At 49.5% G+C, this 16,807-nt stretch overlaps 10 protein-coding genes across 10 annotated transcripts; 5 read left to right on the top strand and 5 right to left on the bottom strand.

Annotated features, from left to right (window-relative positions):
* Positions 1–387: 387 nt before the first annotated feature.
* On the bottom strand, positions 388–918 carry N7489_007649 (uncharacterized protein; the record flags this gene model as incomplete). Its single annotated transcript, XM_056713399.1, has 1 exon — positions 388–918. One exon carries the CDS (start codon positions 916–918, stop codon positions 388–390), a length of 531 nt encoding a protein of 176 aa, XP_056567114.1.
* Positions 919–2,330: 1,412 nt separating this feature from the next.
* Positions 2,331–3,431, top strand: N7489_007648 (E2 ubiquitin-conjugating protein UBC8; the record flags this gene model as incomplete). Its single annotated transcript, XM_056713398.1, has 6 exons — positions 2,331–2,363; positions 2,442–2,449; positions 2,783–2,820; positions 2,875–2,989; positions 3,057–3,238; positions 3,295–3,431. 6 exons carry the CDS (start codon positions 2,331–2,333, stop codon positions 3,429–3,431), a joined length of 513 nt encoding a protein of 170 aa, XP_056567113.1.
* Positions 3,432–4,397: 966 nt separating this feature from the next.
* Positions 4,398–5,113, bottom strand: N7489_007647 (LAMTOR1/MEH1 family protein; the record flags this gene model as incomplete). The annotated part of the gene is made up of 3 exons (XM_056713397.1): positions 4,398–4,692; positions 4,789–4,940; positions 5,063–5,113. The coding sequence occupies 3 exons, from the start codon at positions 5,111–5,113 to the stop codon at positions 4,398–4,400; spliced, it is 498 nt and encodes a 165-aa protein (XP_056567112.1).
* A 349-nt stretch (positions 5,114–5,462) lies between these two features.
* Positions 5,463–6,496, top strand: N7489_007646 (DUF2011 domain-containing protein; the record flags this gene model as incomplete). The annotated part of the gene is made up of 3 exons (XM_056713396.1): positions 5,463–5,488; positions 5,557–6,094; positions 6,146–6,496. The coding sequence occupies 3 exons, from the start codon at positions 5,463–5,465 to the stop codon at positions 6,494–6,496; spliced, it is 915 nt and encodes a 304-aa protein (XP_056567111.1).
* Positions 6,497–6,827: 331 nt separating this feature from the next.
* N7489_007645 (uncharacterized protein) lies at positions 6,828–7,632 on the bottom strand (the record flags this gene model as incomplete). Its single annotated transcript, XM_056713395.1, has 4 exons — positions 6,828–6,844; positions 6,898–7,245; positions 7,320–7,517; positions 7,620–7,632. 4 exons carry the CDS (start codon positions 7,630–7,632, stop codon positions 6,828–6,830), a joined length of 576 nt encoding a protein of 191 aa, XP_056567110.1.
* A 617-nt stretch (positions 7,633–8,249) lies between these two features.
* Positions 8,250–10,072, bottom strand: N7489_007644 (uncharacterized protein; the record flags this gene model as incomplete). Its single annotated transcript, XM_056713394.1, has 6 exons — positions 8,250–8,287; positions 8,341–8,677; positions 8,725–8,781; positions 8,849–9,070; positions 9,127–9,947; positions 9,988–10,072. The coding sequence occupies 6 exons, from the start codon at positions 10,070–10,072 to the stop codon at positions 8,250–8,252; spliced, it is 1,560 nt and encodes a 519-aa protein (XP_056567109.1).
* Positions 10,073–11,198: 1,126 nt separating this feature from the next.
* Positions 11,199–11,939, top strand: N7489_007643 (uncharacterized protein; the record flags this gene model as incomplete). The annotated part of the gene is made up of 2 exons (XM_056713393.1): positions 11,199–11,677; positions 11,732–11,939. The coding sequence occupies 2 exons, from the start codon at positions 11,199–11,201 to the stop codon at positions 11,937–11,939; spliced, it is 687 nt and encodes a 228-aa protein (XP_056567108.1).
* Positions 11,940–12,406: 467 nt separating this feature from the next.
* Positions 12,407–13,287, top strand: N7489_007642 (mitochondrial 54S ribosomal protein uL6m; the record flags this gene model as incomplete). The annotated part of the gene is made up of 3 exons (XM_056713392.1): positions 12,407–12,674; positions 12,735–12,848; positions 12,914–13,287. The coding sequence occupies 3 exons, from the start codon at positions 12,407–12,409 to the stop codon at positions 13,285–13,287; spliced, it is 756 nt and encodes a 251-aa protein (XP_056567107.1).
* Positions 13,288–13,480: 193 nt separating this feature from the next.
* On the bottom strand, positions 13,481–14,539 carry N7489_007641 (3'(2'),5'-bisphosphate nucleotidase; the record flags this gene model as incomplete). Its single annotated transcript, XM_056713391.1, has 1 exon — positions 13,481–14,539. One exon carries the CDS (start codon positions 14,537–14,539, stop codon positions 13,481–13,483), a length of 1,059 nt encoding a protein of 352 aa, XP_056567106.1.
* An 844-nt stretch (positions 14,540–15,383) lies between these two features.
* On the top strand, positions 15,384–16,750 carry N7489_007640 (LSB5 family protein; the record flags this gene model as incomplete). The annotated part of the gene is made up of 4 exons (XM_056713390.1): positions 15,384–15,398; positions 15,457–15,608; positions 15,658–16,686; positions 16,738–16,750. 4 exons carry the CDS (start codon positions 15,384–15,386, stop codon positions 16,748–16,750), a joined length of 1,209 nt encoding a protein of 402 aa, XP_056567105.1.
* Between the last annotated feature and the right edge of the window lie 57 nt (positions 16,751–16,807).

Below are 16,807 nucleotides of genomic sequence, written 5' to 3'. Positions count from 1 at the left end.
TGGACCCTTATACGAGGGAGATACCCCTAGTAGTGGACCTTATATACGATGCCCAAGCTCGTATTTCATAGGTTTGTTGGAGTACCTCCTTAGGTACTCCGTAGCTATTCTCTCAACTAGTCGAAGACCTGGACTTAAAAAAAGCTATTTTTATACCTTAGAATCAAACGTCTCAAGGCTCAAATCCATAATTATTCAGATAATGTAATACCGGTGTTCTGATAGATATACAAGTCCCCTGTTTTTGAGCGAATTTTCATAATCCGGCACATGTAGCAACCGGGCGAAGTGAGAAGGTGGAAATGCTGCCCTGCAAGTCTGTCTCTCAACATGTCCATGAGACATGAAGCCGAATAACAGCAATGGAACCAGCATGATCGAAATGTCTCATCCTCTGAGGCATTGCAGAGCAAACACGAATGACGCAACGATAAATTCCAGAAGGCAGAAGATGCATCCGCAGAGGACAAGATTCTCGTTGATCAATTCGGAGTGATGTTTCATCTCTTGTTTGGCGCACAAAGTCAGGATCGGCCCCGACCCCCACAAGAGGTACTCTAAAGGCAAATTCCGGCTCAAAAAGCCGTCGCTTCGCATGCCCTGGTAGAATAATAGGATAACAATAAGAGTTGGGATGCTGAGGATCGAGAAAACGCTGAGAGAGCCCGCTAGGGTCGCATGCCACGCAGCAGCTATATCCTCACTGACGCTGTGGTAAAGTGACGGACCGAACGCTCCAAACAGATGACGAAAGTCGTCCTGGGATGCCTCACGAAGGTCATGCTCACGGCCGAATCTCCAGTTATTTGCCATTGAAGTGGCATCCGGAAGTGGCAATTCATGTTTTGTTGTCAAGACTGTTGTCAGGTAGCTGCGGATCTGGCTTGGTCCGGCATGTTTTGGAGGATAGACGGCCATGGTGGAAAAGTGGATGGGTGGCAGTCGATGAACGAGGAGGAACTGAACAAGTGGGTGAGTGGCAGTCTTTGAAGAGGCACTGTGGTAGAAGGATGGAAAAGAGGGAAGGAGGAAAGGACATTGAAGCCATAATATATTGTTGGCAACAGGTGGCCCATGGATACTCTGTTCCCTTCCTTCCTCGAAATATCAGTTGGATGTAAATACTTCTCTTACCTTTTACCTTACATATGTAGGCTACACATGTACGTAGGTAGGTACCCAGGTGAGGTCATTATATGACAACGAGTCCCCATGGGATTAAATGATGAGAAGGAGATATGTAATACCTGCTCATTTCTCTCTCTCTCCCCCCTCTCCCCCTCTTCTTCTCTATCTTTTCCAATGCTGTAGTCACACCCTAGGCATACAGCTCACCATAACCTCGAAGCGAGAATTGGACCCCGCTATAACAGACCTAAAGAGGAAAATGAACATAACATAAACAAAATAACACTGATAGCTAAAAGAGAATCTTGGAAGATAATGAAGATGTCAGCTGCGGCTGCCAATTATGGTCTCGGTCAGCCACGTGATCACACATAGCCCTTCCTAAATAGGCAACAAAGCATGGCCTAGTTAGAGCTGGATTAATGAGAAGGTCATCCGTTTTAAATTGATGTAAATTCCTGACTGACCAGTACAATTGGACCTGGCCTAAATGATTAGAAGAGAATGGCAATTAATCGCCGCGATGGACCCCTAAGTCTTCCGCAACAGTGCCTGCAGCCCCTTATTCTTGTTCTATGTATCCTAGTACTGTATGGCTGGGTGTAGATGGACAATTACCTAGCCTACCCTTCTATCTAGGACGTGTGCCTATTGCTTTGTTGGGCATCTATATCGGAAATGCCATCAAAGGTATGTATGATCGCTGCAAGATAACAACACACAGATGTATGAACAATGTCCAATGGGTGTTAGGAGTATCCTTGACAACACCATCATGTCAACTTGGACCAATGATCTTCCTGTACAGCAACCTTGGAAGTGCACCTCATGTAGATCGTATCCACCTATCCCAGCCATCGTCATGGCGGATGCTGACTCATCGATTGATCATGTCCATGGATCGTTTCAAGGTTCACCAAGACCTCATTCCTCTTCTCTTCCCTTTTGCCTCAGGTCTGAGAAGTGAAGCCTTCTATAATATTTGTCATTCTTGTTACTTTGCTACCCCCTACTCACTGATCCTTGTTCCTCTACTTCATAGTCCATCGTCTGCCCCGCCCATTACTTCCCCGCTCCGACGGAATATCTGCTTGTGATTCACGACATTTGACATCGCTGGGTCTGCTTCCTGTGTGCGAGCCCGCAGTCGATAAAACCTCGGAATATCGGAAATAGTACTTCATCTTCGTCAAACCGCCAACATGAGCAGCCCAAAGCGCAGAATCGAGACAGATGTGAGTAATGTTGCGGATAGTCCGATAAGCCCCTAAAGTCGCCGGAGATGCTAATAGCGTTTTTTGTTCATTGTACAGGTCATGAAGTATGCCCCGCAAGTCCGAAAACATTCAAAATACGTGGCACTAACCTTCTGCTAGGATGTACGATAGACGATACCCCTACCCTTCCCATTTGAACCGCCGCTTTCCCCAACCTTTTGATCGGCCTCGGGGAGCATACTTGGTTGCCAGGAACTAGTCTGACGGTTTATCTAGGCTAATGAGTGACTATGAGGTGACGCTGGTCAATGATAACAGTAAGTTCTGGCGCTCTTCCACCTATAGATCTATATGCTAACTCCGGAATCCAGTGTACGTACTTCATATGCCCTACAATCAACCATTTGAAGTCTTCCGATACCAATAACCACCAACAGGCAAGAATTCTACGTTCGTTTCAAGGGCCCAGAAGAGAGTATGTCTCTCTCGTACCTAATCGACCAGTATTACATCATACTAACCTTCCTAGCACCATTCACCGGGGGCCTCTGGAAAATCCACGTCGAATTGCCTGATCAGTACCCATACAAAAGCCCGAGCATCGGATTTGTCAACAGAATCTTCCACCCAAATATCGACGAGCTGTGAGTTAGGGATGTCAGACATGCGTGGAAAGCAACTCAAGATATTAATACGATCTTTCTGCCATAGGTCGGGCTCGGTCTGCCTTGATGTGATCAACCAAACGTGGTCGCCGATGTACGACATGCTCAACATTTTCGAGGTCTTCCTTCCCCAGCTCCTTCGTTATCCCAACCCTTCGGATCCTCTGAACGGTGAGGCAGCAGCCCTGATGATGAGGGAACCCAAGGCATATGAGGCAAAGGTGAAAGGTGGGTTAAAATACAAAGCCCTGGGTTTGTTATTTGCCATACTGACAGCTCACCAGAATATGTTGCCAAATACGCCAGCAAAGAGGCCGTGGATGAAGCAGGCGAGGACACCGAGTCTGCAGATGAGCTCAGCTCGGCGGGGAGTTACGAGTCTGATGGCGAACAGCCTGCGGGTACAATGGACGATGTCTGATGGTCCGCAGTGCGAACGTTTCCCTCAGGTTTAGGATTGACCCGGCTCGAACATATTGCATCATCCTACTCTTCTGTCCATCCCGGTACTGGATATCAGCGGGCGTTTTCTCTTTCGTTTTTCTATCATAGGGGAGTTTTCATGTATCCATTTTTTTATTCCCTGTCAGTCTCCATCTTTGTTTTGTTTCCGCTTATTGTTGTCTATTTCGGTCCACCCAAGAGCATTCGGTTCACACAAGGGCATTTGCGATAATTGTCGACGGAGTCACCGGTTGAACAATTGATGTTGAATCTCTGATAGGTGTAGGGAGTGATATTCTTTTTTATTGTTCCATGATCTCTTATTTGTATAGTAATCTCGAAATAGTTCCATACAAAGACCATGCTATCCAAATCTGAACTTCCATATGGGTTGACCTACCATATATACCACCCAGTAGGATTAGGACCTTCAGCGTCTACACACCATTATCTGATTTACAGCAACTGATTCGATAATGAAATTCGGATTGTGTCTATGCGAGGAGAAGGACGAAGTCCGGCACTCGAAAAGAAAACTACATATACAAGCAGTGTGCGACTGACAAGATGATATGAAGACAAAGAAACAAACTCGGAAAATAACATCGCACACCAACAAAAAAGAACCAACATGGGATGAGGAAGAAAATCAAGAACCGATAACAAAAGAAAAGTCTGCGCCATTGGGTATTATCAGACCAGGAAGGTCGAGGAAAGAAGGAATGGCTATGTATGTGCGAGAAACAGTCGACCTGCGATCAATGCAAGAAACAAGAACCCTCAAAGAACAGCGCAGCGCAAGAAAATAATGAAAAAAATGGGGTCTTCCAGTACCCTTATCTGCATCCCTCAATTTTGTTTTCACGGGCCGCACCCTCGTCTGTCGTGTACATCGTCAATGTGCAGCGTCAATGTGCAGTGATGCATGTCCCCACACCTCGTCTTAGGCGACATTCAGAACCCCAAACACATCATGGCCGGCCTTAGCGTCCGTTTTTATATCGGTACGAGACCGTTTCTTGTTCGGGTTCACGACAACTTCACCCCAGTGTTTCGGGACGGCGCCTGATGCGCCAGATGTGGGACGGCTTGGCGGTGATGTGCGGTGGGTAGATACCGCAGGTGTTGTTGTATCTGTTCTTTGAGATGGGACGGGAGATGCAGAGGTAGGAGTGTGGAGAGTTGCTTGAGGTCGAAGATGTGGTTGTGGTTGGATGGACCAGATATCAATGACGGAGCTGAGAGAGATTAGCATAAACCTGGAAGTTATCATCTGAAGCTAATTTGTCATGTTTTATGACAAGCTAGCTAGTATAATACAGGGGCATACTCACTCAGATGTCCGCTGGCAAATTGATTCCAGTGCCTCCCTCTCACGTCTCACGTATTCCGAATCCGGCTGGCTAGCCTGATGAGCATGGTTGAGTGCTCCGTAGCCATACCCGGCTTGATAAGGGTCTTCTTCGAGTAGACGTGAAGACTCAGGCTTGAAAAAGAAAGGTCAGACAACTGTGCTCTGCGACAAACATCCCACGCATCGCGCATCATACCGAGGTAATGCGCGCTGAACATGGTGACGGGGAAATTAACTCCAGACTCGGGACTCACTTCAGGAGACTCGTGGCGATTCCCGCCGAGGCAGGAGGCACAGATACCCATTTATAGGGATCGGGGTCGCGAATTCAGAACCGAGGATGTTCTTGGCTGCACGTTTGCGCTATGCGATGGACACGAGGCATTTATCACCCCAATAGCTGAGGTGCGGGTACCCTTGTCAGAGGCGAGGGAATTATCAGAAGGAAAGGACTGTAGAATATGCAGGAAACAGAACATATGAAATGAAACAAATGGCGCAGTGGAGAATCCCACTGTAGACGAAAGGACTTTGAAGTCGGAGGTTGAGGCTGGGCGGTCCGTGCCATGTCATCAGGCCGTGGCCGCAGAGCGGCGTGGAAACACCGTTTTTCTCGATTCGGCGTTTTGGTCTTATTACTCTCCCCACCACACGATGTTTGATCTACCAAATGCTAAGCGGTATGTGGCCGAGCCATTCATTATGACCTTTTTTCAATATACCAAGAAATCTAATCGTACCTGTACAGCGTCCGCCGCGATGAGATGCGCTCTCCGGCGTCATCCCGCTCGCCATCACCAGCACCAGACGACGACGCAGCCAATGATGCGTATGCCCGGTTAGGAAAGCTACTCAACCTCGATCAATTGGATACAGCACAAGATACAATTAGCCAAGACAATGGTCCCTCACAGCCAGCGGATGACGAAGATGAGGAACAAGAATTCGAGTTCCGGCTATTCAGCGCCCCGGCCAAATCAACAGAAGACGCCACCAAGCAGTCAGGAAAGGATACAGATGAGAAAAGTACAGAGGCCCCCAGTACCCAAAAATTGAGGATTCGGCTGCATTCGCCTACACCGGGGTCTGGAGCTGGCGGCGAGGGACGATTTGTGAAAGCCTCCCGCGGATGGGATTATTACTTCTCTACACCTTCCCTCCAGGGCACAAAGGATGGGGAACCTACCGCCGAAGACGAGAGCCGGATAGCCGAAAAGAAGAAACAATTTGAGGATATGGCAGTTAGCGGGCAGCACATGCTGACATGGGCTAAGTCGCTAGTCTGGGTAAGTGAATATCCACTTGGCTAGTTTTGTAGCTGCTAACTTAATTCCTAGCCCGGCTGCCATCTCCCCTGGCGAGTCATCCATCTCAAGCGACATCAGACTAAAATGCCACGGCTGGCCAACAGTCTTCCTGTCTACGTGGTAGAGGGCGCACCTGTCTCGAAGAGTCCACTTACACGCAAGAAGCCAGGCAAGAAGCGACGAGTGCAGTTGCGCAAGCGGGCTGCTGCCGCGCAGGCTGCCAAGGAAAATGAAGCGGAGAAGCGGACTCGGAAGAACCGTGAGAGGAAAATCAAGCGCAGACAAAAGGCGAGAGAGCAGAAGGCTGCGGCGGCGGGTGTTAGCGTTGAAGATGTCGTCATGGCTGATGGTGATGATCATTCCTCGGGCGGGGAGGAATGAAACTTCTAGCATCAGGATAGATACTTAATGTGATACCCGTGGGAGTGTTGGTTTTTCCCTTTGCCATGATATATCAAATCAAAGCGGGCAGTTTTACTGTCGCGTAAGGAGTCTGGAATGGATGAGTAGAGCTTTGCATGGTATTGAGCGGTCCGATCGAGGCCGATATGGGAGAGAAAAAAGCATGCAATGCATCGCTTCGTGAAACTGATTAATATACAACGCTGTGGGTATGAAACAAAACAGGGAGCGGGGGAAGAAAGCACTCGCAAGTTAGATCAGACTCGCAAAGAAAGGTCCATTCTTCGTCAATTAAGTGGATATGCACACTTTACTTAGCGGGCGCGTCTAGCGTCGTCGTTAGCCAGAATCCTCTGCCTGGTTTAGAACGATTGACTTACCGGTCTTGGCGGCAGGTTCCGCAGGCGCAGCAGCAGGCTCCTCGGACTTGACAGCGGGGGCCTCGGTCTTAGTAGCAGCCTCTTCGGGCTTAGCAGCAGCTTGCTCGGTAGCAGGGGCCTCAGTCTTAGCGACAGGCTCCTCGGGCTTAACAGCGGATTCCTCAGGCTTAGCAACAGGCTCCTCTGGCTTAGAAGCAGGGGCCTCAGCCTGCGCAGCAGGTGCAGGTGCAGGCGCGGCAGCGGCAGCAGCCTCAGGCTCGTAATGAGTGTCGACACGGCCGGCGGTAGCGGTCATTTCAGGGGAGGCGGCAGGCTTCGCATCACTTGTCTCGGGCGCCTTAGCAGCATCTAGAATAAATCAATAAGTCAGTCGGGCCCAAACGCGCGACGAAATTTAGATCAAATTGATAAGAGTGTCATACCGGGGGCAGACTCCGGGGTGACAGCGGGGTCGGTGGGTTTCGCGGCAGGTGTCTCACTGGCCGCAGCGGCAGCGACGGGGGCAGCAGGAGCAGCAGGGGCAGGTTCGGGCTTCTGTTCAGCTTGCTTCTTCGCAGCCTTCTTGCGGCCGAAGAAGAACCGCTTGAAGCCCTTCTTGACCTGCTCAAGAGCGTCGGGTGCTGGGGAATGTTAGCGCTGTGTACTTGCGGTTCCAACGAGCGACAAATGTTGGATCGACGAATGTTGGGTTGGGAGTATAGGGGATTGTTATGATCACTCACGAACACCAGGCATTTTGATCAACGGTTTTAAGATCAGATGAAACGGACGTTTGATAAATGTGATTCAAAACTCGATGAGAAACGCGTTGCAAATCGAAAAGGAGAAGCGCGCTGTTGATCTATTTACTCCCACGACTCCCACGTGACTCCCCCCATCGTGCTTGTCGACTTTCCATTTTTTGTTTTTTGGGGGGAATTACCTTCTCGTATGCCGTTTCTCATGCGAAGAGGAAGGGCTTTCATTGGCTGATCGCAATATAAATGGGTCCTATCCCGCAGCTTATCTTGGCTCTGGCAGCTCGAGCTATTGTGGCTGTGTCGGCGCTAATTTGCTAATTTGCTTGCACTGTCATTTTATTTTTCTGAAACAATCTGTTTATTTTAATTTCATACCATCAGCAGAAAGGGGAGATATGCACGGAGTAGCCCCTCCGAATAACCCAGTGATGGATAGCTGCATTGTTCCATTGCTATAGATCTAGATGTAATGAATGTGTTTCAACCGTAGGTGATGCAGGCATGTAGAGATCGGGGAACAAAATAGAAAAGCAAAGGAAAATAAAAAAAGGAAAATAAAGCCGGGGTATCAATGGTATCTGGTCCGCAAATCACTGCGCAGGGTATGTATAACTAGAGAAATTTGAAGATGGTCAGGGCAACAGAATGCCCTAAGCCACATTGTATTAGCACCAATGAGTCATGATAAGGAAGACACACGTACCCAAAATGAGGAAAAATAAAGCGATTCCAATCTTAAGGTTCTGGGCGGCGATGACGATGAGCAGGACGGCACAGATAGACCACGCGGAGGATCCTCCGATACCGAAACCGGGGACGTGTTTGAACTTGAAAGCTGCATCGTCGATAGCGGATTGCAAATTGGCAGCGGCAACGCTAGTTTTGGCCAGCAAAGCTTGCGATACCTGCGCGTCGAATTGAATGGCCTCCTGAGCCCGCGACTGTGCAGATAGTGCTTCTGTTTGTTGGTCTTGGGCCTTTTGCAACTCGCTGGCTTTTGATTCGGATTGTTGGATGAAGTTTTCCATGTTTTGAAGTCGCTTTGAAAGTCAGTGAGAGCGACAATATGTGGAAAATGTTCTCGTACCTCTGTCATCCTGGTTTCTTGCTCAAGAACCATGCTCATTCGGCTGGTCAACCATTCCTACAAAAAGGGACAGAATGTTAGTCGACGCAGTATACAGCAAAAAGTAAGTCCATGATTGCCACACCATAGCAGCATCGAACCTCTGCATTCCTCGATACACTCTGTCCATGTCTGAGTCAAGAAGCGACTCGAGCGACAGGTGTAAAGAAGATGTGAGATGCTTCTGGGCGACAGCATTGGTTTCTTGGACCAGCAACGTCTCCTGGCTTCTAGCCATTGCATCTTGGTGTGCACTCTTTAGGGCCTGCTGAAGTGCTCCCACTTGCGTCGATACGTCCCGGATGTCCTATTGATTAAAATTTAGTACATGTTTCAGCTCCTATTGTCTTATTCGGATTTTACCTTTTCGAGGACCCCTGTTCCAGTCTGGACATTTGACAAAGCCATAGATATAGAACCTTGGAGAGACGATATTCCGGCTTCGATCTCTCGGATAAATCTGCCGAATGTTCGCTTGAACACGGAGTCCGTCGCTTCCATATCGGACACTATCTTCTCTTGCAGAGACTGAACAGCTTGTATGAATGAGTGTTGCTGTGCAGACTGTGTAGTTGCATTTAGCAAAGCCTCTTGAAGCCCGTTGTTGAGCTTGAGACTGCTCTTGGCAATGGATCGATGTAGGTCAATTAGCTCCTCTTTCTCCGTCTCTATTCGCGAGGCATGACAGATCACGAGGGCATTCTGCCGACTGTTGCTGTAAGAAGTCCACCACTGGGGTCGCGACTCAAGCGTCCTGAGACATTGCTCCAGTAATTCTTTTGGGACTTCATCCGAGACAGGGTCAGAGCCTCTGTGCCGACTCACAAAGCCGAATCGTTTCTTCTGTGGGGGCGGCGAGACGGTTACAGGAAGGCACGGGGGAGGCATTGGGGTGCCAGTACCATCGATCTCGCACAATGCCAGGCGTGCGGCATAGACGGATCGAAGAATGTCAAGCGTCTCTGGGCTATCCGTCTGCGCGCCATCTTTGCCATCGCTGAATGTTTGACACGAGTTCACTAATTTTGTTGCAGCAAGCCGGTTGCATGAGGGTGAAGATCTCATCGAGTCCAGGATCCTGACAGCCTCGTTAAAGATGCTGTCTTGGTCTTGCGCTCGGGAACTGAGGAAAGATACCGCGTCGATGTCGGACGGTTTGGGTGCAAGAATTGGGACATCTTCTTCTGTTAGTATAACTATTTGAGACTTATCCGAAACCCTTACTGTGTTGGGGGGCACTTGCTCGACTGAGATGTGCGAGTGCCAGGAAGGTATATGAAAGCACATGAAAGCTATCGATTGCCCTCATAGTGAATGGTCTGACTGGTTCAGTGTACGAGTGTGGTTCGCACAAGCTCTAGTTCTTGATGACTCGCATATATTGTATGAGATGAATGGATATAAGAAGGTAAGTGAGAAGACCGGTATAAGATGGAAAGAGACGGGTGAAGGATGACTTTCGAAAGTGAGACTTGACATCGACCTCGGGAGGTTGTTTGGCTCACACAACTTTGGCTTTACTCTTTCCTCACGAAGTTCCCCTGAGTGCCCGGTCATTGTTCACTAGAAGAGATTATCTTTGATTTTATTTAAATACTAATGCAGTCGTTCATATACATTTTGGTGGTGAATGAAGACCAAAAAGAACGCTACACTCATGAAGCTTCCCAAAATCCTCTCAAGCCTCGAGTCTCTTCTTCCTTCAATTGAGTTGCTGAACGAGGAAGCTTTTGCTTCTCAAAAAGAAGTCATAACGGAAGAAAATAAAAGGCACGGTCCCGATGATGACACCCAGAACCCCAAATAATATCAAGGTCTACCGGCTCCCGAGCTTCACTGGTGCTTACGTGTTGATATGGTAAAATATACCCAGCCACTCCGTACTGGGCAGAATGATAGGCGCAGAAAACATACAAACTGATGAGGAAGACAATACAAGATGTGACGGATCTCTCCGGCTCCCTAGGCACGTGATAAATCAAGGGCACGTGATGCATTGAGGACACGTGATAGATCAATGGCACGTGATGAATTGAGGGCACGTGATAATAATTACATCATAGCAACATGAATACCCGGGCAAAATAGCCCTGGAGGCCAGGGCGAGGCTTAGCAGATATCTCAGCAATGGAGTGCCCAGGTGGTCTCATTCGTTGTTTTTTATTTTAAAAAGAATTCTCTAATTAAGAGGAAAACGTTTGTACTTTCCAAGGTCCCAAGCTCACCGCAACATCATACCTATCTTCCTTTTTTGCCAACGGGAACTATATGTAGTCTACAATCTCACCACGCCTACCCTTAGAACTGTTAAATAGATATTGTCTAAAACCTTTATAGTTCAATTCATTCAACACATTGCTTGACTTGCCTACTGATTGCTTTCTCTTTTCTCTTTTCTTTTCCCCCGACTCGTTCTGCTATTATAATCTCCTAGTATGGCATCGCCTTCTTGCAACACCCACTTTGATCATTTACAAATGCCAGACGGTTATGACTGGACCATTCCGGACTTCAACTATTCCCAATTCGACCCTCTTGTCTATCAACCATCTACCTCTATACTGGCTGAGCCATCTATAGCATCTGCAGATCCTCTTCTATGTACCGATGCCATACAGTATCCTATTCCATCCTTTGCGCTTAGCTCTGCTAAATCTTCTGCCTCGCCCTCGACTTGTTCCGATCTGTCTCGCTTCAACCATAATTCTATACACCACTCTCCAATCGATAAAGACTATGCAGCTACCGCCCCGGCCACAGGCTATTTCGGCCCTAGACACGACATCGCTTGCAACAATTCACCACCACATAGTCTATCTGTTCAACGGGCATCTCAGCTCAAGAATACCAGCAATAGCTATGCCAAGGGAAAGAGAGCTTCTGGTCGTAACCAAGGACGACAGCAGAAACAGGAGTAAGCAACCTTAGGATGCATCATAAAGTTTTAACACTTACTAATACCATCTAGAAAAACCCAATGGTCTTTCCAATGCCACTGGAAGGACTGCACCTACCGCGACACCTTCTCCGGAAAACCAGCGTTAATGCGCCATATCGACACGCAGCATGTAAATCCGCGCTCATTCGATTGTCCTTCATGTCCTATGACCTTCAATCGGAAGGACAACATGACTGAACACCGAGGAAGAGTTCATTGGGAACGAGAGCAATGTTGATGCTATGTTGGCGGTGAGGGTTCGGTTTCTGGAGCCTTATCTGCATTACGGCTAGCCAGAGATTCGGTATCCCGGAGAATGTCGGTGCCTGAAGAGATGTTGGCGTTTTGATTGGGATAAATTGTTTTACTGCGTCATTTTCTTTCAGTTGAGTGAGTGCGAGGGAGAATCCGAATGGCCCTCAAGAATTTGGATTTCAAAGCTCCAGGTTTCAACAACTTCTGGCAATAGACGTATTCAATGACGAATATCCAACTTCAAGTCAATTCCATGACAAAGTGGACTCGAATACCTTATCTCTGCAGTCGAGAATATAAATAGTACGTTGAGATGGTGAATCCCGAACAAATAAAAAGCAGCAAATTATATAGATAATCACGTGCACGCTAAACCCATTAAGGTAAACCATCTGCGAACAAAATCCAAAGTCCGCAACGCAGCATCCGACCCAACACGCGCAGGTCACAATGTCGTGCTCCATACCCCAACGCTGCGCCCGCCAGCTTCTTCGAGAGCCCTTCCAGCGCGGCTCCCTACCAATCTTCCTCGCGCCCGCCTTCTCCCCCCGCACACAATGCTTCTCAACCACATCCCCGGCGCAGTCCCGAGTCGGAGGTGCCGCGCTCTCCATCCCCCCGGAGGTGTCATTTAAGCTCATCGATATCCCCGCTACCCTTGCCCGGACGCGAGGAAAGGATATTCCCAAGTTTGTGGCTGAGATCAAGGGGCCTAAGGGTAAGTTGGTATTGCTGAAATGTGGCCCGGCCAATGGATGCTAACTAGTCCGATTCACAGGCGAGATGAGCCTGAACATTCCCTCGTTCGTCAATATCACCCACGATGAGGCTGCCAAGAAGGCCAGTTTGTCGGTTGAGGATACGACGGTTCCTCACCAGCGTGCCATGTGGGGTATGTTCTCCTGTCTTTTCTCCGCGGCAAGTCGTCGGTCTCTAACATGTTGCTTTTCTACCTAGGAACTGTTCGCGCGCTCCTCCAGAATCACATCCTCGGCGTCTCCGAAGGCCACGTCTGTGTCTTGAGTATGGTTGGTGTTGGTTACAGGGCCACCATTGAGGATAAGGCGTCCACCGTCCAGCCCGCCTACCCCGGCCAGAAGTTCGTTTCCCTCAAGGTCGGCTTTTCCCACCCAATTGAACTGGGTATCCCCCAGGGCGTTGTGGCGAGCACACCGCAGCCTACTAGAATCCTGTTGGAGGGCGTCGACAAGCGGATTGTGACCCAATTCGCGGCCGAGATCAGAGAATGGAGACGCCCCGAGCCGTACAAGGGCAAGGGTATCTTCGTCAACGGAGAGACTATCAAGCTCAAGGCGAAGAAGATCAAATAGACTGGAGGCGCATTTCTTTTCAGCTACGCGGGACATTTTGTGTTTGGTTCCGTGTTTTGTACTCTTATCGTCACATATGTATTCTTTTATTCCTCTCACAAGCGATGGTATCACAAATCTACTTCAGACTGATTCTGCTCCCCAGGAGCTCAAGTGCAGTGGACAAGGCGACGAAATAAACATCATAAGTCAATTACAGCTTCAGAACGGTCTTGACGGCATCAATGACCTGGTCCTGGTGGGCCTTGGGAGCAGCAACGACACCCTTGTTGACAGCCAAGGTCCGGCCCTTGCTGAAATCCAAGCGGTTGCCGTAGATGTCAGTCACCTGGCCACCAGCCTCGCGCACAATCAAGTCACCAGCAGCGTGATCCCAGATCTTCTCCTGGTAGTCCTTCTTGACGGGGAGACGCAGGTAGACGTCGCCAGCACCGCGGGCAATGGAGCAGTACTTCGCCTGCGAGTCCAGTCGCACACTCGGGGCGGTGATGCCAAGAAGCTGAGCAACGGCAGCGTTGTCGCCCTGGGCGGAGTGCGCAGCCTCAACACCTTCACAGAAGACAGCGTCGGAGATCTTGGAGACGGGACGCATAGAGATGGGCTTGCTGTCAGCAAGAGTACCACCGCCCAGAGGACGGCTGGTGGCACCCTCACCCAGAATAGCGGAAAACAGAACACCGTTTCCGGCAGCCGCGGACTGCTGGGCGCCGGTGCTGGCATCAATGGGGGCAGCATCGTCGACGGGGAGGTTAGGAGTACCGATAGCACCGACCTTGACGTCGCCGTCAACCATCAGGCCAAGACACACGGCGTACTGGCCGCCACGGAGGAAACCCTTGGTGCCGTCGATGGGATCGAGGGCCCAGATGCGGCCCTTTGGACCACCGGCACTGTTGCCATTATCAATGATGTCCAGCATGCTCTCCTCGCTGGTGAGCGGGCCACCCAGAATGTTATCGCTCTCCGCATCATCCAGCTTGATGTCCTTGACCAGGCGCCAGATCTCGGCGCTGAGGTCCTTGTCTTCACGTAGGGAGCTAGCCTCCTCCTCGGCGACGATCTCGTCATTGGGGAAGTTCTTGCGGATGGCTGAGATGATGAGGGCCTGGGCGCCGAAGTCGCCAATGGTGACAGGGGACTTGTCGTCCTTGGAGACTGTGCCCTTGGCCTTCTCGAAGAAGACCTTCTGTGTCAGGAGGCACGCCCTCTGGACGGCCAATTCGGCAATGTAACGTTCCTGTTGGTAAGACATGATTGTAGGTTGGTTGGAAGAAAGGTGGGGGGGAGGAGGGAGAGACGAGAGCGGGATTTCAGAGCCACGCTGACGGCCAGAATAAGGGTGGAGCAGACCACGAAGCGGGACAGTACGCGTAACAAATAGGAGCGTGGGGATGGGTCTGTCCGGTGTGTAGACGAAAGCTTCATGCGAGATCAATTGGCAAGAACTGTAGCCAGGATTGACTACTCTTGCTTCCTCGAGGTCTTATTGGTCACTATTGATTGCTCAAGTCCGAGGTCGTTAAATGACCTCTTTCTCATAAATTGGCCTCAGGCACTTGACCCCGCCCTAATCCCCTTTGGGCCGGAATAGTCACGAGGAGCCGATAAGCTTAAACTGCCTGAGCATTGTTTGAACTCCCTCTTCCCCTGTAACAAGGCCATTTTGCAATTTGGACGAGTTTAGAGTAGTTTGGGAGCCAGGTACATGTTTGTTCTACGTTCGCGGCACTTTTCATTGCGCTTATCAGATTAACGAGCGCCAAGACTCCTGGGGCCTCCGACGTCACCGACACCACGTGAAGGTATCGCGAAAGCTCCCTGAACCCTTATGTTGTCTTTCACACCATTAACTCGTTTCTGGCATTTTTTTCCTAGCGAAGGCACTTGCATCTATCACCGCCAATACCCGCACGTACCTGATTCTTGCGAAACGTTGTATAAACAGCGCCGTGCGGGGTCATTCCTATACCGACATCGCAGCGTGGGGTGATTGTGGGCTGTTTGATCCCAAGGACAATTTTCGATTCCTCCAACCTGTTCCTACTCAAGCCAAGCATAAACGCTGTTATAGAGACTATCTCCTTGACTAGGCCAGGATGTTCCAGTCCTCCGTGAGTCTTTGGGTGAATATCACACCCATTTAGCACCGACTGATATCGCTTTCAATAGAAACCGTATTCGGCAGTGACCGTACAAATCGAGGTCCTTACAAGCGAACAATATGAAGTCGAAGACTCAAGTGGGATCGTTGATTTAGTGGAAGTAGTCCGCATCCAGGCCAGTGGCCCAATGGAAGCAAGCCGGGCTCTTCGCAAGAAGCTGTGAGTCTACGAGTGTTGACATTGCTGAATATCGGTCTGATCAATCCAGAAAATATGGCAATCTCCATCGACAACTGCGCGCGCTTACTATTCTCGACTTCCTGGTTCAAAATGCTGGAGAGCGCTTCTTGCGCGATTTCGCCGATGAGGCATTGCTCGAACGTCTGCGAATCGCAGCTACTGATTCCGTTTCGGATCCACTCGTGAAACAGAAATGCAAACAGATTTTTGCACAATGGGCGGCAACTTTTAAGGACACCCCCGGTATGGCGAAGGTCACGGCGCTATATAAGCAAGTTCCCAAGCGAAAACAGCCCGCAACGCAAGCAAAAGCCAAAGTTCTTCGCGAGGGAAATCCAAACACAAATGAGCCCCCGATGGGTCACGTTGTATCTGTTTCAGCGGGTAGTGGACCATCTACTGTGCTGACCAGTCCCAAAGAGAAGTCCAAGTCCAGGAAAGTCAAGAAAGATAAGAAACTATCAATTAGCAGCAAGAGGTTTGATCTTGAAAAGGAGCGCCCTGAGATATTGCAAGCACTTGCTGCCTCTTCCGTTGCTAGCACCAACCTGTTAAATGCTCTTAAACTGGTCGATCGCGAGACACACCGAGTGAGTGAAGATGCGGAATGCAGTAATCGATTCGACACATGCAAGCAGCTTCGCCATGAGATTCTTCGATATATCCAGTATATAGAGACCGAGGAGTTCCTGGGCGGCCTGATCCATGCAAATGAGGAGCTGGTGGATGCATTGATGGCATTCGAGGTGTTAGACAAGAGCGTGGATTACGACAGTGACAGTGAGGACGACATTTTGGAAGGCAATTGGAGGCAAAGACATGGACTTGGACTGCAGGACACGGATGTCAATGACGGCCTTGCTGGACTTAGTATCAACCCTCCAAAGCCGCCACGGCCGAATCGTCCTGAGAGCCTGCCTCTTGCTTCTTCATCGCAACACTCACGCCAAATCTTTGATAGCGAGAGTGAATCGGAAGAAGAGGATGATGAAGACAACCCCTTTGGGGACAGGAATGCTATTAAGACCCCGGCCATTGAGAAATCCGGACTTTCTTGGTAAGTCATTCCCCCTCCCTATTACGCCTCGGGTTATTAATGTCCCTACAGGAAAGAGGTCTGATCCGTGCGATTACAATGCTGAAGTTCGGATGGTCTTTACCCTTTGAGATTTACGGTT

The sequence above is a fragment of the Penicillium chrysogenum genome (assembly GCF_028827035.1).
Source record: "Penicillium chrysogenum strain IBT 35668 chromosome Unknown utg000004l_segment0_segment0, whole genome shotgun sequence".
Classification (NCBI taxonomy): Eukaryota; Fungi; Ascomycota; class Eurotiomycetes; order Eurotiales; family Aspergillaceae; genus Penicillium; species Penicillium chrysogenum.
Note: the sequence above shows the minus strand (reverse complement) of the source record. Positions and strands in the feature narration are given on the sequence as shown.